The sequence below is a fragment of the Conger conger genome, chromosome 3, assembly GCF_963514075.1.
Source record: "Conger conger chromosome 3, fConCon1.1, whole genome shotgun sequence".
NCBI classification, from domain to species: Eukaryota; Metazoa; Chordata; class Actinopteri; order Anguilliformes; family Congridae; genus Conger; species Conger conger.
In genome coordinates this window covers 37,520,341-37,542,358 of record NC_083762.1, presented here as the reverse complement: position 1 = coordinate 37,542,358, position 22,018 = coordinate 37,520,341, and the positions used below count along the sequence as shown (strand labels likewise).

The 22,018-nt window shown below is 39.7% G+C and overlaps 2 protein-coding genes and 1 long non-coding RNA gene across 6 annotated transcripts; all 3 read left to right on the top strand.

The window, feature by feature from the left end:
- Positions 1-35: 35 nt before the first annotated feature.
- On the top strand, positions 36-5,217 carry LOC133123197 (uncharacterized). The gene is made up of 2 exons (XR_009708209.1): positions 36-1,706; positions 3,649-5,217. It is a non-coding gene; the product is annotated as an uncharacterized LOC133123197 (long non-coding RNA).
- A 3,559-nt stretch (positions 5,218-8,776) lies between these two features.
- Positions 8,777-11,140, top strand: ndufb3 (NADH:ubiquinone oxidoreductase subunit B3). Of its 2 annotated transcripts, none has more exons than XM_061236043.1 (3): positions 8,777-8,916; positions 9,769-9,903; positions 10,781-11,140. In XM_061236043.1, the coding sequence occupies exons 2-3, from the start codon at positions 9,776-9,778 to the stop codon at positions 10,929-10,931; spliced, it is 279 nt and encodes a 92-aa protein (XP_061092027.1). In that variant the 5' UTR covers positions 8,777-8,916; positions 9,769-9,775; the 3' UTR covers positions 10,932-11,140. The 2 variants fall into 2 exon arrangements, with proteins under 2 accessions (XP_061092027.1, XP_061092028.1); XM_061236044.1 differs by lacking the exon at positions 8,777-8,916 and adding an exon at positions 9,041-9,530.
- Positions 11,141-12,120: 980 nt separating this feature from the next.
- On the top strand, positions 12,121-21,178 carry LOC133124688 (CASP8 and FADD-like apoptosis regulator). 3 transcript variants are annotated; one of them, XM_061236099.1, is made up of 10 exons: positions 12,121-12,231; positions 13,165-13,732; positions 14,045-14,150; positions 14,495-14,630; positions 15,734-15,801; positions 16,125-16,191; positions 16,292-16,344; positions 17,027-17,105; positions 17,648-18,146; positions 20,326-21,178. In XM_061236099.1, the coding sequence occupies exons 2-10, from the start codon at positions 13,446-13,448 to the stop codon at positions 20,450-20,452; spliced, it is 1,422 nt and encodes a 473-aa protein (XP_061092083.1). In that variant the 5' UTR covers positions 12,121-12,231; positions 13,165-13,445; the 3' UTR covers positions 20,453-21,178. The 3 variants fall into 3 exon arrangements, with proteins under 3 accessions (XP_061092083.1, XP_061092085.1, XP_061092084.1); XM_061236101.1 differs by having other exon boundaries at positions 20,021-21,178; XM_061236100.1 differs by lacking the exon at positions 12,121-12,231 and adding an exon at positions 12,976-13,027.
- Positions 21,179-22,018: the final 840 nt, after the last annotated feature.

Sequence of the window (22,018 nt, the reverse complement as noted above, 5' to 3'; positions counted from 1 at the left end):
CCGTACTCTGGAAGAGAAGGCTGTCGACTGTTTCCTGATAGAGATCACAAAGAACATTACTAGTGTCGGGTAGTGTTAGGCTGCTTGAAACGTTAATAATATTTTTTCCCCTAATCAACATGAATATAATTAGTCTCAGTTTAATATAGACAGTCAGTTGATAAATTGTTCAGTATGGACAACGATAGTTAACGTTAACCTGGGCTAGCGAGCTGGTTTAGTTATCATGTTCCTAGCAAGCTAACACTTTAGCAGAGTCATTTTAAGTAATGTAGCTCGCTTATAGCTATCGAAGTTGGAAAGTTTTGTTCATAATATTGGTTATGTTGTGTGGTGGGCGTTTTGGTCTCTTTAGTTCTTTCCTCTGAATCATTCTTGAATTCAGTTGTGCGTTGGTAGCGTTTGACTGTTTGTAGGCAATCCAAACGGACGAATTAATCACAAGAAACTAACGTTACGTTTTAAGTTCAGGTGTGCTTTCCCCAAAAGACAGGACATTAAATTGATCCGCCCTAACGCTAACATCAGCCTGCCCTCCATCCAGGTGCACCAGCAGAGAGCTTTGCTTGAGATTCAAATCTTCTCTCATTGAGCCTAATGAATACGTTACTCTCAAGTGTATTGACTTCCATACACAGTACTGTACAAAGGTTTTAGGCAGGTGTTGAAAAAATGCTGTAAAGTAAGAATGCTTTAAAAACGAGAAATGTTAATAGTTTATTATTATCAATTAACAAAATGCAAAGTGAGTGAACAGAAGAAAAATCTAAATCAAATCAATATTTGGTGTGACCACCCTTTGCCTTCAAACCAGCATCAGTTCTTCTAGGTACACTTGCACAAAGTCAGGGATTTTGTAGGCATATAGTCAGGTGTGTGATTAACCAATTAGACCAAACAGGAGCTAATGATCATCAATTTACTATGTAGGTTGAAACACAATCATTAACAGAAACAGAAACTGTGTAGCTGTGCTAAAACTGAGTGAGGAACAGCCAAACTCTGCTTCCAAGGTGAGGTTGCTGAAGACAGTTTAATGTCAGAAGTCATACACCATGGCAAGACTGAGCACAGAAACAAGAGAGAAGGTAGTTACACTGTGTCAGCAAGGTCTTTCTCAATCAGAAATTTCAAGACAGACTGGGGTTTCCAGATGTGCTGTCCAAGCTCTGTTGAAGAAGCACAAAGAAACGGGTGACGTTGAGGACCGTAGACGCAGTGGTCGGCCGAGGAAACTTAGTGCAGCAGATGAAACGCACATCATGCTTACTTCCCTTTGCAATCGGAAGAAGTCCAGCAGTGCCATCAGCTCAGAATTGGCAGAAACCAGTGGGACCCAAGTACACCCATCTACTGTGTGGAGAAGTCTGGTCAGAAGTAGTCTTCATGGAAGAATTGTGGCCAAAAAGCCATACCTCCAACGTGGAAACAAGGCCAAGCGACTCAACTATGCAAGAAAACACAGGAATTGGGGTGCAGAAAAATGGCAGCAGTTTTTGTCACGTTTTTCTAAAAAAATGAAAAATAAAAAAACCGGGGAGGTCGATAACGGCATGCGATTGCCACGTCTTTATACATCACAACTTTATCGACGCCCCATTCAAGAAAGGAATACAGGCAGGAGGAAGACTGCTTTGGATTTCGGAAGCCATACCAACCCGGATAAGGAAAAACGGCCTGAGGGCACGGACGGGCCGCATACATTTGTGAGTATTAAATATTTAGGTATGTAATATTGTAGAGGAATAGTTACGAAAATTGTCATGTTTTAAAATACAAGTGGCTAGAATTGAAGTAGAATTGAATTGAAATCTAAGTAGGTGCTTGTATAAACTTACACAGACCTTGGACAATTTAAGTACCAAAAGTTTGTTTGTCCATTGTAATAAGAATTTAAGAATGGCAGCGAATTGTTGGAAATTATGGGCCGCTTGCTGCTTGGCCAAGCATTGTAAAGATTATTCTTATAACATACCGAAGGAAATGGATGTTGTTGAATATCTTTTAAATGCTTGTGAAGAGTGCAGTAGAAAGGAGCAAAATAAGAAAAGGAGACAGGCTAATTGTGTGATGGCTATGGCCCAGACAATGAAGTTACTGAATGATAAAGTTATGGAAATCCCTAAATTGCGATGTGACATTGAAAGTTTGGACAACAAACTGGAGGTGAATTCTAGAGAGTTTCAGGCCTCTGTTGCTGAACTGGTGCATGCCATTGAGGGAAAAACTGAGTACTATGGTTTCAGAATTAATTCAAATGCAGGAACATCTATGCAATGTGCAGATCGCGTATAAGGAGTTATTGAATGTTTTTGGTGAAAATTAGGACAGGGCCATTGTACAAAAGTTAAGGTTGTTGAAGAAAAAAATAGCAAAGCAAAAACTACCAAACACCGTAATGAAACGGCGAGTGGCAGCGCTTGGTTTAGGGACATTAGACGAGCAGAGTGAATCAGAATGCAGGCAAATGCGACAGCTCCTTTGGTAGGTGTGGATGATAAAGGAAGTGATGATGAGGAGACCGGATGTAGTCCATTCTTGATTCACTTAATTCTAATTTCCGAAGGGTGGTTTCCAGAAGGGCTAGATCACCAATATCAGTCGGGATGAAAAATACAAAACTGCCACCAATAAGTACACGCAGAGTTCTTGCGAGTGGATCAAATAATCCCGTTAATGGGACTGTCACGTACGAATATAAGGACCAGCAGGTTGATCGCGATCTCACACTGACTGAGTTGACTACACTGCAGCAACAACTTCCCACGTGGGATGGAGTTAGCGACCTGACTGCTGTTTTTGACAAGTTGCAAGCACTACAGCGAATGCACTCACTTCATTTACAACAGTCCTTGTCAGTATTACAATCTGTGCTTCCTACGACGGTCACTATTCCAGTAGAATTTGTACATGGCCATGGAAACCCTGTTGTTTTCCCCAATCATGACATACGATTAAGACTAATGAGCGAGGCTGTCGTGTTATAGCTGACATGAATAAAATTCTTGAGTTTGTTCCCAAGGAAGGGGCAGCATCCCACAGATTTTCTTGGAACATTTGTAAGTGTGTACAATCATAACAGAGGTGGAGGGGGCCACAGCACTATTGAAGGGTGATGACCCAATTTTCTCGAGTTTGGTCATTAATAAATACAACGGCGGTGTTTCCCCTACCTGCCAGCATTTATTATTGCAATTTAATAGGGAATTGAGTGCACAGCCAATCAGACGGTGCATAGGCAGAGAGATCCAGGACTGTTTATCTGCATGGAATGAGTCTCAACTCTGTTTATCCCCCAAACGGAGCTCTAGGAAAAGGATTGCCATACTAACAGCTAAGAAGGGCCAGGCCAAATTTCATTGTTTTAACTGTGGAAAAGCAGGCCACATTCAGAGTGAGTGTAGGAGGCCCTGTGTGTGTGCGCCAATAGCAAGCAGCAGTGCTGGTCAAAAGGAGGGGGGAAGGAAGGAAAAGGGTGAAACAAACTGGAAATACAAAAGCGGGGTAGGAAGATACAGTATCTCTGGTATCATGGGGACCAATGTAAATTGTATAACAAAGCTGAACCTGAAACCAATGTCAATATAAAAAAATTATTAAAACTGCATAAGAATATACACTCACACTTGGTCTTTCTCTCCCCTACAGAACTAATCGGGATGAGGACAATACGCCCAGTCCTGCAGACCAGACTGGTTGGGGCCCTGTACTAAGTGGGAGGTTCCTGTCATATTCACAAACCACACACAATGTATCAAGCAAGGACAATATGCCCAGCTGTAGTTGGATTTGCCGATTGGACATGGTGGAAAGACGGTGAAGCATCAGGACACGTGGAAGAATTGCTTTGCAAAATAGAGCAATTCGGTGTTACAGGAAACGCCTATTATTGGACATATAATAACATAATAGCTGGGTTTTAGGGAAAAGATAACATGGGGAGATGGGCTGTGAAGCGTTAATCAAAAAGTTACCCTGGTCTTACAATGATGCATCCAAATTGATATGATGAAAACAATATGAAGGTTCATGTGAGAATAGGCAATGTCACCCTCTGAAGGAACGTGAAGAATCAAGCTGTTGAACTGGAACAGATGACCCTCTGGGCCCACAATTGTATGTGCACATCTTTCTAAAAAAATAATAATGATAATCTTCAACAGCATTGAACAAAACTGGCTGCACCTGATTCCGCGAGAAGGCAACATTTTTTGACAATATTTTTTAAAATAGAAATCAATTATGTATGTAATATGTATCAGTTATAATATGGTATCTTTGTATGCTATTTATGATTTAGATAATGTCATTGTTGTGTATGCTCAGTGTTGTAAAAGGGTTGGACTGCTAAGAGCTAAGACAACACATTATACATACAATACACTGCAATGAAACAAGCACTCATAAATGGTATGGTTTCTACTCATTCTTATCTGACCACTGAGATGGAAGCTCAGGAGATCAAGAGGGTGGGGCTGATATCAGATGGTGTATCAATGGTTTATTCTGAGTCACCTCACAGACTTCTATGTGATAATATAAGGTGTTAATCACCCCCTGGTTTCTGTCCAGCATGCACTGTTCAGATGAGAAACATTTGTACACCTACCCTTGATGCCAGTGAGTTCAACATCCTGGTCACATGGGACAATACCCACCTGGCTCCTGAATTAAATGTGTGTGCAGGCATCCATGCTCAGGTGAAAGTGGTTATGGAAACACTCCCCAAAGCTAAAGTGCAGGTGAACTTGGCCTAGGCAGACGCCACAGTCCTGAAGTGATAAAGATGGTCTGGAAAAAACACATTTTGTGACTGGATATTCCTGGTAATTGTAGGGTTAAAGGTCATTTTTGTCCTCATAAAACTAATACAGTGTTGTTGGTGGCATAAAAGAAAAATCAGTTGGAGAAAGCCGTGGATAGAAATGAAACTGAAATGGCTCAGAAATAACCTCTTAATAATGACATTTTGTTTTCTTTCCATCTTTGGTAAATTATTTTTCTTCATGTTGACCTCTTATTATTGAAATTGATCTGGAAGAGAAGGGCTCTCGAGTGTTTCCTGATAGAGGTCATAAAGACAGCCTTACTAACGTGAGGTAATGTTAGATTGCTTGCAACATAAAAAAATTTTCCCTTAATCAACATGAATATAATTAGTCTCTAAATGTAATATAGCTAGTCTGTTGATAATAAATGTTGATAATGTTCATTATATTGGTTATGTTGTGTGGTGGGATTTGTTTTGGTCTCATTAGGCTACAGCAGCTGAAGGCTTAAGTCAAGAAAATTGGTCTAATAAATACATAATAATGTGTGTGTATACACAGGTGCATCTTTTTCTGTAATTTAATTCAGAAAGTGAAACTATATCAGGGCTGGATCTAGGGGGAAATTTAAATTAAGAAATTAAAATTTCTTAAATTTCTGTCTGCCCCCCCAATCACAGTAGTCTAGAACGGGGCTGATATACACAGTATTGTGCAAAAGTTTTAGGCAGGGGTGAAAAAATGCTGCAAAATAAGAATGGTTTCAAAAATAGAAATGATCAATTAACAAAATGCATGAACAGAAGAAGTGAATGAGCGGAAGAAAAATCTAAATCAAATCAATATTTGGTGTGACCACCCTTTGCCCTCAAAACAGCATCAGTTCTTCTAGGTATACTTGCACTCAGTTTTTGAAGGAACCCGGCAGGTAGGTTGTTCCAAACATCTTGGAGAACTAGCCACAGTTCTTCTGTGGATTTAGGCAGCCTCAAATGCTTCTGTCTTTTTGTGTAATCCCAGACAGACTTGATGATGTTGAGATCAGGGCCTCTATGGGGGCCATACTATCACTTCCAGGACTCCTTGTTCTTCTTTACGCTGAAGATAGTGCTTAATGACATTGGCTGTATGTTTGGGTTGTTGTCCTGCTGCAGGATACATTTCGGGCCAATCATGCCTCCCTGATGGTATTGCATGATGGATAAGTATCTGCCTGTACTACTCAGCATTGAGGAGACCATTAATTCTGACCCCAACTCCATTTGCAGAAATGCAGCCCCAAACTTGAAAGGAACCTCCATCATGCTTCACTGTTGCCTGCACACACTGTAGGGGAAAATTCACAGAACAAAAGATCTCCCTCCTAAAAGCATGATAACCAATCACAAGTCAAAATCAGACTCCACCTTAGTGAGCAGGCTGGTTCCTCCAAAACTCTCGACAATGTATGCAAAAAGTGTATCAATATATCCGTATTAAAGTATGATATGTACCCTGTATAGTTTCAAACTGATTAACTGCTAAATTGTGCTAAGAATTACACAGCAGCCAGCTGGGGGGGAGGCATCTCGAACTGTCAAGGACACGGGCAGAGCAAGATATGACTGTACAGCTGATTTCTCTGGGACTCTCGATGTTTTATGCCAGAAGTGTATCTATTTGACCTTGAACATTAATTATAGCTGAGCTTATGAAAACGCAAGAAACCACAGTGAAAACTGTTGAAATGAGAGCAAAGAATGCAAAGAATGAAATGTACATTTACTCCCTTAGAAGAGAATAATTAATCAAATGTTTAGTATGTCTGTATATTAGAAAAGTATATTAGAAGTGAATATGAATGAAATGTTTAGTTTGTCTGTATATTTTCAATGATTACTGCTGCTTAGTTCGTCTTATAAAAGCGAAAGATACAGAGTGACGTGTATGGATGACGTGTGTGTTAGAGGGGGGGCATCCAGAACTTTATGAGGTCTGGTAGTTTGCCAAGAGCAGGTGCAGGGTGAAGTGAGGACAGGGGGAGTCCTGAACTTTGTTCGTAGTTGGCAGAGCATAAGGACCGTTGGCGATTTGCCACAATGACGTTGTGGGAGGAGCGTTGGGAGGAGTTATGATAAGAACAGTGTGGGTGATTTGCCAGAATGAGGTTTGAGGAGGAGTTGTAGGTGGAGTAACTGTATAAAATGGGTGTAAAAATGAGTCAGGGTTCAGTTCTGGAGAACTGATCCGGCTTTATGTGCTGCTGCTAATAAAGTCTGATTTTCCTGAAGAACTTTCTGCCGTGGTGTCGTCTTTTCCCTCGCGAAGATGTTTTTCGACAAATTGAAGATTTGGACTCTGTCGTTTCCTAGACACGACAACACGCATTCTTGTTCCGCTCTCCAGCTGTTCGGCAAACAAACTGCCTTCTGCTACAGCCAGATATTTCTATTTTGACTCATCAGTCCAGAGAACCTGCTACCATTTTTCTGCACCCCAATTCCTGTATTTTCATGCATACTTGAGCCTTGTTTCCACACCTTGTTTCCACGTCGGTGGTATAGCTTTTTGGCCGCAATTCTTCCATGAAGACAAATTCTGACCAGACTTATCCACACAGGAGATGGATGTACCTGGGTCCCACTGGTTTCTACCAACTGATGGCACTGTTAGACATCTTCCAATTGCAAAGGGAAGTAAGCATGATGTGTCTTTCATCTGTTTCCTTGGCCAACCACTACATCTATGGTCCTCAACATTGCCCATTTCTTTGTGCTTCTTCAACAGAGCTTGGACAGCACATCTGGAAACCCCGGTCTGCCTTGAAATTTCTGCCTGGGACAGACCTGGCTGATGCAGTATAACTACCTTGTGTCTTGTTTCTGTGCTCAGTCTTGCCATGGTGTATGACTTCTGACATTAAACTGTCTTCAGCAACCTCACCTTGGAGTTTGGCTGTTACTCACCCAGTTTTAACCCTCTTACATAGCTGTTTCTGTTTCAGTTAATGATTGTGTTTCAACCTAGATAGTAAATTGATGATCATTAGCTCCTGTTTGGTATAATTGGTTAATCACACGCCTGACTATATGCCTACAAAATCCCTGACTTTGTGCAAGTGTACCTAGAAAAATTGATGCTGGTTTGAACGCAAATGGTAGTCACACCAAATATTGATTTGATTTAGATTTTTCTTCTGTTCATTCACTTCTTATGTTCATGCATTTTGTTAATTGATAATAATAAACTATTCACATTTCTATTTTTGAAAGCATTCTTACTTTACAGCATTTTTTCACACCTGCCTGAAACTTTTTCACAGTACTGTATATATATATATATATATATATATATATATATATATATATATATATATATATATATATATATATATATATATATACAGTACTGACTTACTGTAGAAGTCTTAGGCACCCTAGACTTTATTATATATATGTTTATTTTTGTGTGTGTGTTAGTATAAAAGAACACATTTGAGATTTCCCAATATTCATTTTCCAAAAGATTTAATTTTACAGAGACATTTGTGTATTTAATTTTTAAAAGTTACATATTACTGTAAGCAATTGAGTACTTTCTACACAAAGACTTGATCAAGGCTGTCTGAGATCAGAAGCAAGGGGCTAACCAAAGTCTGCTGAAGAACTGTGGCAAGTTCTCCAACATGCTTGGAACAACCTCCCTGCTGATTGTCTTAGCCAACGCTGTCCTGCAGTTCTATATCTCAGAGAAGTGATGCAGTTTTAATGCCAACAGGTGGTCACAAAAAATATGAACTATTCTGCCAAATTACTAAAATGTAGTGTAAAATGTATAGTATGTTTATTTAGGACCTTTCATTGAATTATTTTTGAAAGAATATTATCTGTACAGAATGTTATACAGGTGCTTAAGACTTTTGCACAGTATACGGTATAACATATATATATATATATATATATATATATATATATATATATATATATACACACACACACACGGTATACATTTTACATGAATTGATACATTTCTGTCGTGGTATTTGCTTGAGATAAAAGCGTAAAAGAAAACGCCTTTGCGTTTGGTCTTTCCGAACTGCCGTACTCTGGAAGAAGGGCTGTCGAGTGTTTCCTGATAGAGGTCATAAAGACAACATTACTAACCTGAGGTAATATTAGATAGCTTGAAACGTAAATAATATTTGTTCCCCTAATCAACATGAATATAATTATTCTCTAAATTTAATATAGCTAGTCAGTTGATAAATTGTTCAGTATGGACAACGATAGTTAAAAACGTTAACCTGGGCTAGCTAGCTGGTTTAGCTGTCATGTTTCTAGCTAGCTAACACTTTAGCAGAGTCATTTTAAGTATTGTAGCTCGCTTATAGCTATCGAAGTTGTAAAGTTTTGTTCATAATAGTGCTTATGTTGTGTGGTGGGTGTTGTTTTGGTCTCGTTAGTTTTTTTCCTCTGAATCATTCTTGAATTCAGTTGTGCGTTGGTAGCGTTTGACTGTTTGTAGGCAATCCTAACTGACGAATTCATCACAAGACACTAACGTTACGTTTTAAGTTAAGGTTTGCTTTCCCCAAAAGACAGGATATTAAATTGATCCGCCCTAACGCTAACATCAGCCTGCCCTCCATCCAGGTGCACCAGCAGAGAGCTTTGCTTGAGATTCAAATCTTCTCTCATTGAGGATACTAATACGTTACTCTCAAGTGTAGTGACTACCATATACAAACCTCTGTTTTATGTTGGAGAGCTGACCGAGCTCATGGTAACGTAACTATCTATTCTAGTTTAGCTCCCTAGGTATAAGTTGTTAGTTAGCGGGATCATTTCACGAAGGATAACGTTACATTTAATATGTCCTTTACTGTACTTTAAGCAAGTTACAGTGTGTTTGCTTAAATTATACCAATGAGCAATTACTAATACATTTTACGAGATGTATGGTGATATCTACTTACAGTGTACATGTAACATTAATTTATGCATTGGTTGTTCTCGATTAGTCAAGGTATGGGTGGCGATCATGGGCCTGGTAAAACGGTATTGCCAGACTACAGGCAGTGGAAGGTAGAGGGCACCCCACTTGAATTCACGCAGGAGAGACTGGCGCGTAGGGGACTGAAGGACCCCTGGTTAAGGTAACTTTTTAACCTTCCCTTTTTTTGTGTTTTAAACATTTTAATGCCTACGATTTATTATTTAGCTATATCCTGATAAAATGTAATTGCTGCCTTTGTTACAATCAGACCTGGGATTCCAAAACGTTTCTAATTTTTACTGAGCTTTTCTGCTGTACTGGAACCTGTGAAAAAACAGTGCAAACCCTGCTTTCTGGCCCTCGTGGTTGGCTCAATTGCACTAGGCAAGATCAATCGAGCACAGAAAAGTATTTGAATCCAAAACAATTACATATTTGAATTAGGGGAGTATATCAGGAAGCCGGATTTTCAGAGCCGTTGTTTTCACTTCAGTCCATGTTCCAGTTTTGGAAGTGTTCCGGATTGTAATCAGTGAATTTAGCCAGCTAAATCCATAATCCTGCTTTGTGATAATACCACCAAGGTCTTGTTTTTTTTTCATAAAAAAAAAAAAAGAAATGTAAAAGTCTCTCAGTTTTTATTTTGAATATACATTAAAAAAGTTTACAGGGAGTAAATTCCGTTAGGTTAAACCAGTGCTACTCAACTCCTCATCCTATGGGCCGCAGTATCTGCAGGTATTCGCTCCTACTGTGCACTACACCACCTGATTTCACTCATCATTTTGCTTGCTTGGTTCAGATAATAAGCTAATTAATCAAATCAGCAGGTGTAGGGCACGGCTGAAGCAAATGGCTGCAGACAGTGTGGCCCGTAGGACGTGGAGTTGAGTAGCGCTGGATCACAAGACATCACCATCAGATCAATGTTGTGACAAATTATTTTCAGCTTAGTTGCGTCATAAGCTACCAATATGCATATATATATATATATATATATATATATATATATATATATTTCTGAATTTTCTCTGTAGGAATGAAGCCTGGCGATACATGGGTGGCTTTAGCAAACCTGTTACCTTCAGCAGTATCTTCCTGAAGGGGTTCAAATACGGATTTGCTGCATTTGTCGTGGCCCTCGGGGTGGAGTATGCCCTGACCTCTGGAAAGAAGTCAGAGCACTGAAGCACTGGTTTGACTGGTTTAACAGTCAGAGGGACTGGAAAGAAAAGGGGCATCCTACCATCTTCTTCCTGGGCTGTAATGTTTTAAGTCTGTTCCATCCTACTATGTGAAGAAGGTGGAATTCATCACATTATATCCAAGTCAGGATCTAAATGCCTGATCAGTAGAAACGTTTGTCATCATTTAGTAATAAAATTACTTACTCGTCACTTGTTCTTGTTTGTCATTATACCTGCAAATCCTATCATGTTGACATTGTTGGGCAGAGGTGTCAAACTAAATGTCCAAGTGGCCGTGGTGACTATTGTTTTTTGTGATTTGGTGTTAATCATGCCTTCAAAAAAAGCTTTGTGGATTCTTTAGCCAATCAATGACTTAAATGAACAACCGACACAGAATGCCCCCAAAAACACCACTGTTTAACACATATAACACCTATAAATTATACATGCATGGTCTTGCATGGAGACATTTAACAGAGTTACAGAGGCACAAGTGAAGGGTGGAAACATGATCTAATTATTATTAAATGCTAAGGCGCCCTATTTGTAATGGTGCCTCACTGCCTGAAACCCTTTTGTTTTGGTTCTGCTGTTTATTGTTGGGGCGTTCCACCAGAAGTAAATCACTTTCTGACCTCACCCTTTTAGATTCAGATGCTTTTTTCATACAAGTTAACAAATATGAAAGAGTGTTAGAATGTGGTTTGATTAACCTGAATGTCCAACCAAAGTTGACCTATATTGGACAACCCAGCGTGTCTATGGACACATCTTCTTAAGAGTGTGTTTCTCTTATTATAGGAAAACTTACAAACAAGGTTTCATTTTGAGTTCAATTTCAATACTTTGAGTTCAAAAGTAAAAAATAAAAAATAAAAAAACAAACAGAAAATGATGCAACTTTGAGTTTCTTGAGTGAAAAGAATTACACAATGCATGATTATTTTATGACTTACATCAATGCCAAATTTAGCCATTTGGATAGAATTGGAGACACTAAAGGACATCAGAGTACACTACTTACATTTTGCTTTATTTACTAACTTTAGCAATTGTACTTCAGCTAGAATAACTTGATTATTGCGTTCTCACTTAGATTTGTTGCATTTGGGATATTTTATTTATAAATTATGAAAATAACTTTACTCTCAAAGAGCAAAAATTTCACCGTAAACTTAGGACACACCCCCAAGTTCTGTTGGTATTGTGGTTATGACGCACGGAAGTTAAGTTTCGGTTCGTCGTAGAGTTTTCAGGGGTATGTTCTACGTGGGTGGAGGCATCGAAAAGCGAATATGGTATGTTTCCGTTAGTATTTTATTGAAATACACACCACCCAATGCAAATAGCCCGTTTCATTCATGATTTGGCGCAGCACTTCAACGAACTAACGCAATTTGAAGTCATTATCTGAGCTGGTTTCATTTTTGTACTTCCGTAACAGCGTAAAACAAATTACGGGATTATCTCTTTGTACCTGGGTATTCCCCTTGAAATGTCTCTTTAGATACACATTTATTTTTCTATTTATTATTTTCTAAGGACAGTGTTCCGATGTTCATTGGCTTGAACTAGCTTAATGCTACATTTATCACTTCATGGTTTAAAAAAGACTATAGTGCATCCTGAATAGGCCTACTGAAACGAACAGTGTAGGCTATATGGCTATCTATTTGTATGCCAGAGGGTATTTCTCCTCGAATTAAATCGCATTTTTAGGGACAGCTGCAGCCATTGGTCCCCTAATTAACGGTAGTTAGTTATTAAATAAATACATTTCAAAGATAGCGCTACATTTTTAACACCCAGCCTTGCTTTTGACCTTGGCAAAGTCGGGTAAATGAATCTGCAATTCAAACGCAGTGGTTAATGAATGTTATAGTTTGTCACATGAGCTGTAAGAACAACAAAATATAATTTTGACCCTTTCGTATAAACCCATCTGTTCGTTTACTGAGTTTGGACGTCTCATTTCAATAAGTTATCATTTTAATCTACATTTGCCGTGCGCTATAATATGTCTGGGATACTCGCCTACTGCTGGTTTTCCTTCCTACCCTCTAACCAGGGACTGATTTAAACATGATGGATCAGGTGAGCGTAACACAGTTGTTTGAAAGGGGTGTGGTCAAAGAATGAAGCCAGATTTTAATAGTTACTGGTGAATTTCCTGAAATAGAGATACCGGTAGTAAATAAATTTGCATCAATTTAAGATTTTTTTTCTTTCAGATATGTCCAAGTACTTCCGATGTTATGCTGAAGAAGAGATTATGCCCTCTGTACAAATTGAAATGTGATCTCAAGGTATTTTGTGAATACCGCATAAAAACATAGTTTTTGCTTCTCTTTTTATTTCCTTGTTTCTCACTTATGTAATATAGTTATAGTTATAGTGACCACATTTAACACATAAACCACATAACATGCACAAAGTGAAGATATGAAATGGAAGAGAAGTCTGGATAATCTCACAGTTACAGACTCAATTTGAAGAAGAGGAATACCTTCCAATGGCCGACGGACAGTTATCTGTTATAAATGAAATCGCAGAGGAACTGACCTCAGATGAGTGCAAGAGGCTATTTTACCTGTGCGGTAATCTTGATACTGATAAAGGTGTGGACGATGTGAGAGCGTTGTTGAGGTCCGTGATGAACCGCAGTGAAGCAGATCACAGGTTTCTGCCAGAGCTCATGTTCAGGATAAGGCGCTACGATATTTTAAAGAAAATTCTACGGACCAATCCGAAAGAAGTTGAGAGTATCTTGGGAAACGGATGCCATGTTTCGGAATACAGGTAACCGTCTCACTGCTATGTCCAGGTAGAATCTGTGTATGGGCAGTCCTAATCCAGACTTTTCACAGTTCAGCAGTTTACTAATACATACTGAGATGAGTAGAAGTGAAGTTCAGTCAAAATATAGTCTAGTTAAATAAACTAGGTGGTTTCACACTGAAAGACACTTGTACCTTACAGTGTGAGATAACGCACTTGGAAAATACAGTTTTGGCAGTACACAGAGAGCAAATTAAATGAAATGCAAATATTTTCTTTGTGGGGGAGGAAATGTATGTTTTGTGATTTCTCACATATCGATAATGATTCCAGAGTGTTGATGGCTGAATTAAGTGAAGCACTGGGTAAAGACGACCTGGACTCCCTCATATTCCTGCTCAGTGGAACTCTGTCCAGAGGAAAAATGGAGAAATCTACGGTAAGAACTACAAGAAGCCTTTATAATGAAAATCAAACATAAAACAAGAATATATTGTGGCATGATTTTGAGAATTAATCGATAAATTGTTATTAGTAGATACCTACATTTATGGTGCAATACTACTGGCAAAATTATGTCTGAATGCTTGTGTGTTCACAAACCAATACATACACTTTATTAGGTACATCTATCTAGTACTGGGTATTTTGCCTTCAGAATAGTGCCTGCAGACACAATGACTAATGTTGTGGCCACACATTCATGCTCCCATTGGAGCAAACTGAAGTCACACACTCCTTTTCGGAAAAGATTGAACAGCCCTGGTCTGACCTATTTTGCAGAGTTTCCTGGACATTGTTGTTGAGTTGGAGAAGCTGGGAAAGGTGTCGTGTGAGAATTTGGAGCCGATGGAATCGTGGCTACGCAGTGTCCGTAGGATTGATCTGGCTAAGAAGGTTCAGCGGCACCGGGCTGGAGGTGAGGGTTCAGGATAGGGAACACTACTCTGGCCTAGTCTGATTGCTCAATTGACAAGCAGACTTAGTTCTCAGTAAGGCATGGCTTTGCTTTTGCTCAGCCTTTAGAACTCACATGGTTTTTGTTTAACTGCTGACTAAGAACAAAACTGGATACACTCCAAAATAATCTCCACCTGACCGTGGCTGGTAGACTCACAGGGAGACATAATTGGTGGTAGCATTCCCCAAGGTTAGGGCTGGACTGGATCTGGGCTTCATTGCTCTCTAATGCCCCCTGCTGGTTGGTCTGTGTAAGCCTACCGATTAAGTGGCACATGAAGTGGTTTCTTGGAATATCAAATATACCTATTTATAAAAATGAAAATAGTAAAAGCTGAGAATGCGCACTTTAGCCACATAAAATTGTGAAGTACAGAATTTGTCTTTGTCCCAAACATTATGGAGCTCACTATATGATAGGGCATTTTTTTTAAAGTGGAGGGAACGATTAAAAAAAACTTTAAAACTGTAAAAATGTATGCATTTATATCCATTTTATATACTGGAAACTAACATGACAAATGTGCTCAGTTCAGTAGAAAAAAAATCTCTTCAAAAAGCTATGGAAAAATAGCTATTAGCCAGCAGGGAATGAAGCCCAGATCTAATGAACCTTTCCTAACTTTGTTGGTTGCCTCTAAGCAGTATTCTTTGTCCAGATACACTACCGCTGGATTATCCTCAAAGGAAAAAATAACTTCATGTGCTCCTAGTAAATGGCTTCATTTTGAATGGAACTCTGATGGTGTGATCACCGGTGACCCACAAAAAAATTATGGATAGACACTTTAAATATTTTTCTGCTACATTATTGCCACTTGTTAACACATTCTTAATATCTTTGTGCAAAGTTATTTTTTACCTTTATTTAAGGTGGTCTTCTGAGTTTTTCCAACAAACTACATATAAATGATTCATTTATTTATCATGTTTTTGACGTATGTACTTATGATTGCACAAATAAACAAAACTATAACTAGACTAAACAAAACACAAGCTTTGTTGTAAGATATCTTTGTATGACTTTCTTTCTTTTGGACAAAAAGACTGTCTCTGTTTCAGGTTCGGCATCTCAAGCAAGCATTAGTGTACACAGACCAATTGGAAACCAGCAGTTTCCCAAAGGCATGGTGAGTTAACCACTAGCTGTGATGCCTCCGTATCTTCTCTTTCTGTATATAAGCCACTTACGGCATATTCAAATTGCCATAATTACATTACCTGGTGGCTAAACAGACCAATATGTACACAACTTAACTTACGCATAGCATATTTATACATCTTATGTATAAAGTATGTCCACTGTATACATGCATCTACTTACTGAAATGCCATGCCAGGCCTGAAGCCTGCAGTGTATTGGTTTGGCTTGGGATAGTCACTATGCCACACTGCTGCACCTGGTCCTGGTTTCTGTTCAGTCAGTCAGTCTAGGTTGTGCTGTGTCCCGTAGTCTTCTAGGGCACTGTGCGTCTCCCCTGGTCACCAAACCATGCGTCAGTGCATGCCCAAAGCACATGGTAAGTTCTCACTCACCCTTTCCTTCCATGCTGTGTATTGGATCAGTAGAAACTCTTTTTTTTAATGTCTTTACTGATTAAATATTTCTGTTAATTTCAGCTCCAGAGAACATACATTTTTCAGTACCTGAAACAGGATGGCACTATGTTCAGGTGATGTACAAACCTCTTTTTAAAGATTCTCTGCTTCATAGTGAATTTTCTTGGTGGCAGCAACCTGTTCTGTGAAGTTGCTGGTTTCGTCAATCCTAAAAGAGGCAACCTCATTACAGTAGTCTTCACCTCACGTGATCAAACCCTGTAACTGAAAAACAGTAGTGTCTCATCACGACTTTTCTAATATTCATGTAATCAAACTGATAAAGCAACTAATTACGAACTTCACCCAACCAGTTTCGACCTTTGTGGTTTAAGGAGAAGTGAAACTGTGATGAACTCTGCCCCTGAACTCTGGTGTAGGCTTGAGTGGACCTGGTGGCTGTGTGTCCCACTTTGCCCCACTGTGTAGGAACACTGGTGGTGCGGTAGAAGCAGGTATCTCAACACAAACACACATCTCGGCAGGCATATTGATAGCCTCAGTGCAAACACAAGTACAGTCAGGAGTCTCTCTCTCTCGGTGGTAGAGTTATGCAGGAGTCACAGCAGAAATATTAGAGATGGCCTGCAGTAGCACTGATAGCCTTTTTTGAACATTAGCATCAGAGTCTCTGTGGGTAGACGGGTAGTACATTAATGTCAGGAGTCTCTGATTCCACATAGCTTTTGATGGCACTTGGATGACCTCACTGGGGGGCTTCCCCTGCTCACGGCACTCTGTCCCTTTGTGTTGCAGAGCTCGGTGGAGGTGTACAGGATGGGGGCGCAGCCTCGAGGCATGTGTGTAATTATTGACTGCATAGGCAGTGATGGTGGTAAGTGCCTTCGCCGACCGCACCTCAGGTGTTCACTCACCATCTCCCAGCGATGGTCAGGAATCGTGCTTGGGCAGCAGAGGTGTGTTTGGTGTACCTGTTTGTGGCAGCCTCTGGCCTAGTGGCGAAGGTACCCGGAAGGTTGGTGTGTCTGTTGGGCCCTTATTGGTCCAGGGGGGATTGTCCCTTTTAGTCTAATCAACTGTAAGATGCTTTGGATAAAAGTGTCAGCTAAATGACATAATATTTATTATTATTATTATTATTATTATTATTACTCAGCCAGGAGAGCAAAATTCCGGTTGGCGTGTTCGACCACCAAGTACTGCAGGTTTAAATACAAGGTCCCTGTGACCTTGAGCCAGACTCTACAACTAAAACTAAAGCAGGCAAAGCTTCCAATCAAATCAAGATGCAGTCAACAAAAATACAAAGTGTTACTCATGCTGGGTCAAAATTAATTCTTTAAGAATGATTGTTTACTGCCTCTGAAATCTCCAAAACAATCATACTAAATTTGAAGTTTCCTCACATTTCCACAGACATGCTCGAACAGACCTTCATCCAATTACACTTCAGGGTAATCCTCTGCAAGTGGCCTACAGCGGACGAGGTCCACTCCACCTTGACGGATGTGTCCCGCAGAGGGGACCTCCAGGGGCACGACGCCTTTGTCTGCTGCGTCCTCAGCCGGGGCACCTCCACCCACCTGCTGGCCACGGACCTGGGTGGCCGGGGGCTGGGCTTCGACACCGTCCGACGCCTCTTCTCCACGGAGGCCTGCCTGGGGCTGGCGGGCAAGCCCAAACTGTTCTTCGTCCAGAGCTACACGGTCCCCGTGCTCCAGGTCCACTGCGAGTACTGGGATGATGACTTGGAGACGGACGGGCCATCACCCGCCTGCGTCGTGGAGAGCATCCCCACCGACGCCGACGTTCTCTGGAGCCTCTGCTCGACGGAGGAGTGGCAGCTGGGGCAGCCCAGGCACAAATCTGCCTACCTGCGGGCCTTGAGTGCAGCTCTGCTCAAAGGCCAGGGAAGGTGATGTTCCACCATTTTGTTTTGAATAATACGCGATGTGTGTAGGGTCACTCGTTTTTATAAAGTAGGCCAGAAATGTAAGATTACTTTATAATAATTATTCGTGTGGGGTCCCCCATTAGCACAAACACTTGACCTCAAAAAAATATTTGTTTTCCTTAAGTAACATGGACAAAATATCAAACAAAAAAGTCTGAGCAAACAAGTGCACCAGTATCTGCCAGGTACACTGCACACAGACAGATTCACAGTGTACAATTTACTATATGCATACAAGCACAAGACACAACAGTAGATGAACCTTTACAATGAAAAGGTTCAACTAAAGTCTTGTATGGGGGTCAGCGGCAAGGGGGATTTGTCTGTCAGCAGGGGACGAGAGATAGATGTAATCCATGATTTGACCACTGCTTTTTTGAGTAACAAAATAGCAACACTAGAAAAGCAAGGATGAACCCAAATGATATGCAGTTCTCAATAAGCTAATCAATGGGGGAGGGAAATCTGCAAAATAACTTAGGCAGAAGTACATGTACATTAAGAAAACCATGACGGCATGTCTGTGGGTTCATCGGTACTGTTTATGATAATTACTGAACATGGCTAAAGCCTTTAAAATTATTTGCGGATAGCATATTACAACCCCAGTACGCTCCAAAATAATCCACATTTCTTTCAACCAGTACACAAATTCCATGTGGGCTGTTAAGGTTTCTCACCCCAAGCAAGTCTACACACCTGTCTCTCTCTCTGGACTCCAGGATTTGACCAGAATTCTTCCAGACCTGTCAATTACAAATTATTTGCACAAATAAACAGCACTGCAATAACACTGGGAGAGTTGTTGGGACAAGGCGAGAAGATCTTACTCAATTTTACCCAAAATCTTTTTTTTCATTCACCTGTCCCTATTGCAAACCAGTTTGTTCATTATGAAAATCCATCTATTTATCTTTTATGTGCAGGTAATATAACCACACTTTTTATGTGTAGGCTACTTCCCACAGATAAAAAAGTATATGGCGTTTCAGTTACCACTGAAAGTAGCTCCTGCTTACACGTCTGTGGTTCTAACACTAAATGCAGCATCAGTGTGGGAGCATTGCTACAGTATCAATCCTCATTAAGTGGTAACTGATTTATCAACATCGATGTCTGTGAGGGTAACTAAGCTCTACAATTCCCATTCTGATGAATCACTGAAAAGCAGGCGAGAAATGTGATTTGGAAAATAGTGACCGTAACTGGTGACAATAGTTATACTTTGCTATGCTCTGCAACATCTCTTTTTGTGTGAAAATCAGTTTTATTAAGAGCTATAAACTGATCATACATGGCGTTGAAAAACGACACAATTTAGTTCTGAAGCAAGATCATAAAGGCATCCATCGCTTTCTTGTTTACCGTAAAAGTGGAACTACAATGTTTTAGGAAGTTTTAAAACAAAATAACAGTAGTATAATACACTGCAAGTGTTAAAAATGGAAGAAAGAGACTAGAATAGAATTTTCCAGAAATTAAACAAACTCGCAAACATTTTTCTTTGACACCTCTTGATGTTACCATAGGAATGGTTAAATTGCAGATAGTTTAAATGCTGTCAGAGTCTACGGCAGTGCTACTCAACTCCACGTCCTGCGGGCCGCAGTCTGCATTTGCTTCAACCGTGCGCTACATCACCCGATTTTGCCAACAAGCTTATTATCTGAACCATTATTATCCGGTAAAATAATGAGTGAAATCAGGTGGTGTAGCACACGATAGGAGCAAATAACCGCAGATACTGTGGCCCGCAGGACGTGGAGTTGAGTCACGCTGGTCTACTGCATCAAGAGCTACAAAGACACTAGAACATATTACTGTTTTGTCCCCAGGTGCAGCAACAGCTTTTACAGCAACCCCCAGGAACTTCCCACAAGTATATTTTAAGTTCATGTGACCATGTTAGGATTGTAATCATATGCTTTATGATTTAAATAGAGATGTTAGCTACAGTATATGAATCTGATTCATACTTTGGTAGCGAGGTTTACATAAATGAAGTTACATGATCTTGCACTCTCAGACACTCAGAAACTGTGATGAAAACTAGCTTGGCTGCAGCCATATTGGGTTTCTTTTTCAGGGCTGGCCTTTGAGAACATTGCTTATGTCTCTGATGTCATGTGTTCCTTTGCAGGAACCTCAACATTTTGGACGTGCACACCGAGGTGAATGCTGTCATATATGAGCACAACCACAGCAGCCCAGGGGAGAGATACACCATCAGCCTGCAGCACACCCTGAGGAAAACACTGTTCATATGATGAAAGAGGAAGTGCTGTTCTAATAATAAAGGAATTACTTATGGTGATGGAAAATGTTTATTAGTATGTTGTAATGAAGGAGAAACAATTGAATCATACTTTTCTAATCCACGTTTTTATTATTATTCTATTTTATTTTATTATTATTCATTATTATTTTTGAAGACATTATTTATGTTTGTTTATACTTTGTTCATTTTACAAAGCACCAGAGAACTTACACAGAACAACACTAAACAGATTCATATATACACTCACCGAGCACTCTATTAGGTATTAGGCTACAGCAATAGAAGTCTAAAAAATAAGTCTATCTGCTTAGAGTTATGATGTGTTGTGTGTCCTGAGATGCTCTTCTGCATACCGCTGTTGTAATGTGTAGCTATTTGCGTTACTGTCACCTTCCTGTCAGCTTTGACCAGTCTGGCCATTCTCTGATGTCTCTCATTAACAAGGCATTTCTGCTTGCAGAAGTCCTGAAGTAAAAATGTTCCTAATAAAGTACTCGGTGAGTGTATATATGAAACGCATTAAACTCATCCTAAAATTGCGTGGCAGCTCATCTTTCACATCATATTTGTATGAAGGCAACCAATTCACAGTCCTGCTTATAGCTTCAACTGTGAATTTTTTTTACTAACAAAACTATTGATTTTTTTATACACAATTATAACTTGTTTTAAAATATAACCAAGTAACCATTTCATTAAATCATTCTGATGAGAACTGGTGTATTGTATTTTGTCTTCCCTTTCAAGTTAGGAACATTTCTGAATGACCGCCATTCCCAAACGAATAGTGTCTCTTAGCCAGGGGCAGTAGCCAGGAATTCTGGATCCCTTGAAAGAACAATGCACTGTCTGGGACCCTTAGTGGGAGTGAAGCATATTGCAAATAATTTGTGTTGCCACTCTCAAGAAAATATTCTGAAATTAAACTTATTCAATATCATTTTGAAAACTTTTGCAGTAGATGGCAGGAAAATATAATTGTCGCTTATGCAATCAAAACAATTATGTTGCATTTAGTCCATGGATATATAGCATTAGCAGTGGTCAGGTATTCAGCAATTACAGACACATAAACTATTGCATAATTCCTGTTCTGCTTCTGAGCCACAATACAGGTACTATAGCTTTTACTTTCAGTGAGTTTGTTGTTTGACACTCTTATCTGTAAGCCGTTCTTCCGGTATTATTGTTTGCAATAATACTTGTTAATACTTGTTAATGTGGTTAAAGTTCTAGCATGTGCTAGTCAAGCTTTAGAATGTATGTGAAAGTCTCATACAGTATTTCACTTTTTCAAGACACTATTTTTCTTTTGCTGTAGATGGCAGCAAAACACAATTGTTTGGTAATGCAATCAAAATAAAAAGGATACTGTTGAAACTGACATGCTTTGGAAATACAGCAATATAACGTTAGTGGTGGTCATTACATTACATTAGTCATTACAAATGCCTGCTATTGCTGTGTTTGCTTTGGTGTTAGGGGACCTCTCCAAACGATAGCAGTCGCTCAGTCAACAAATAACACGAGCTCCATGGTTTATTGAGGCTAACAT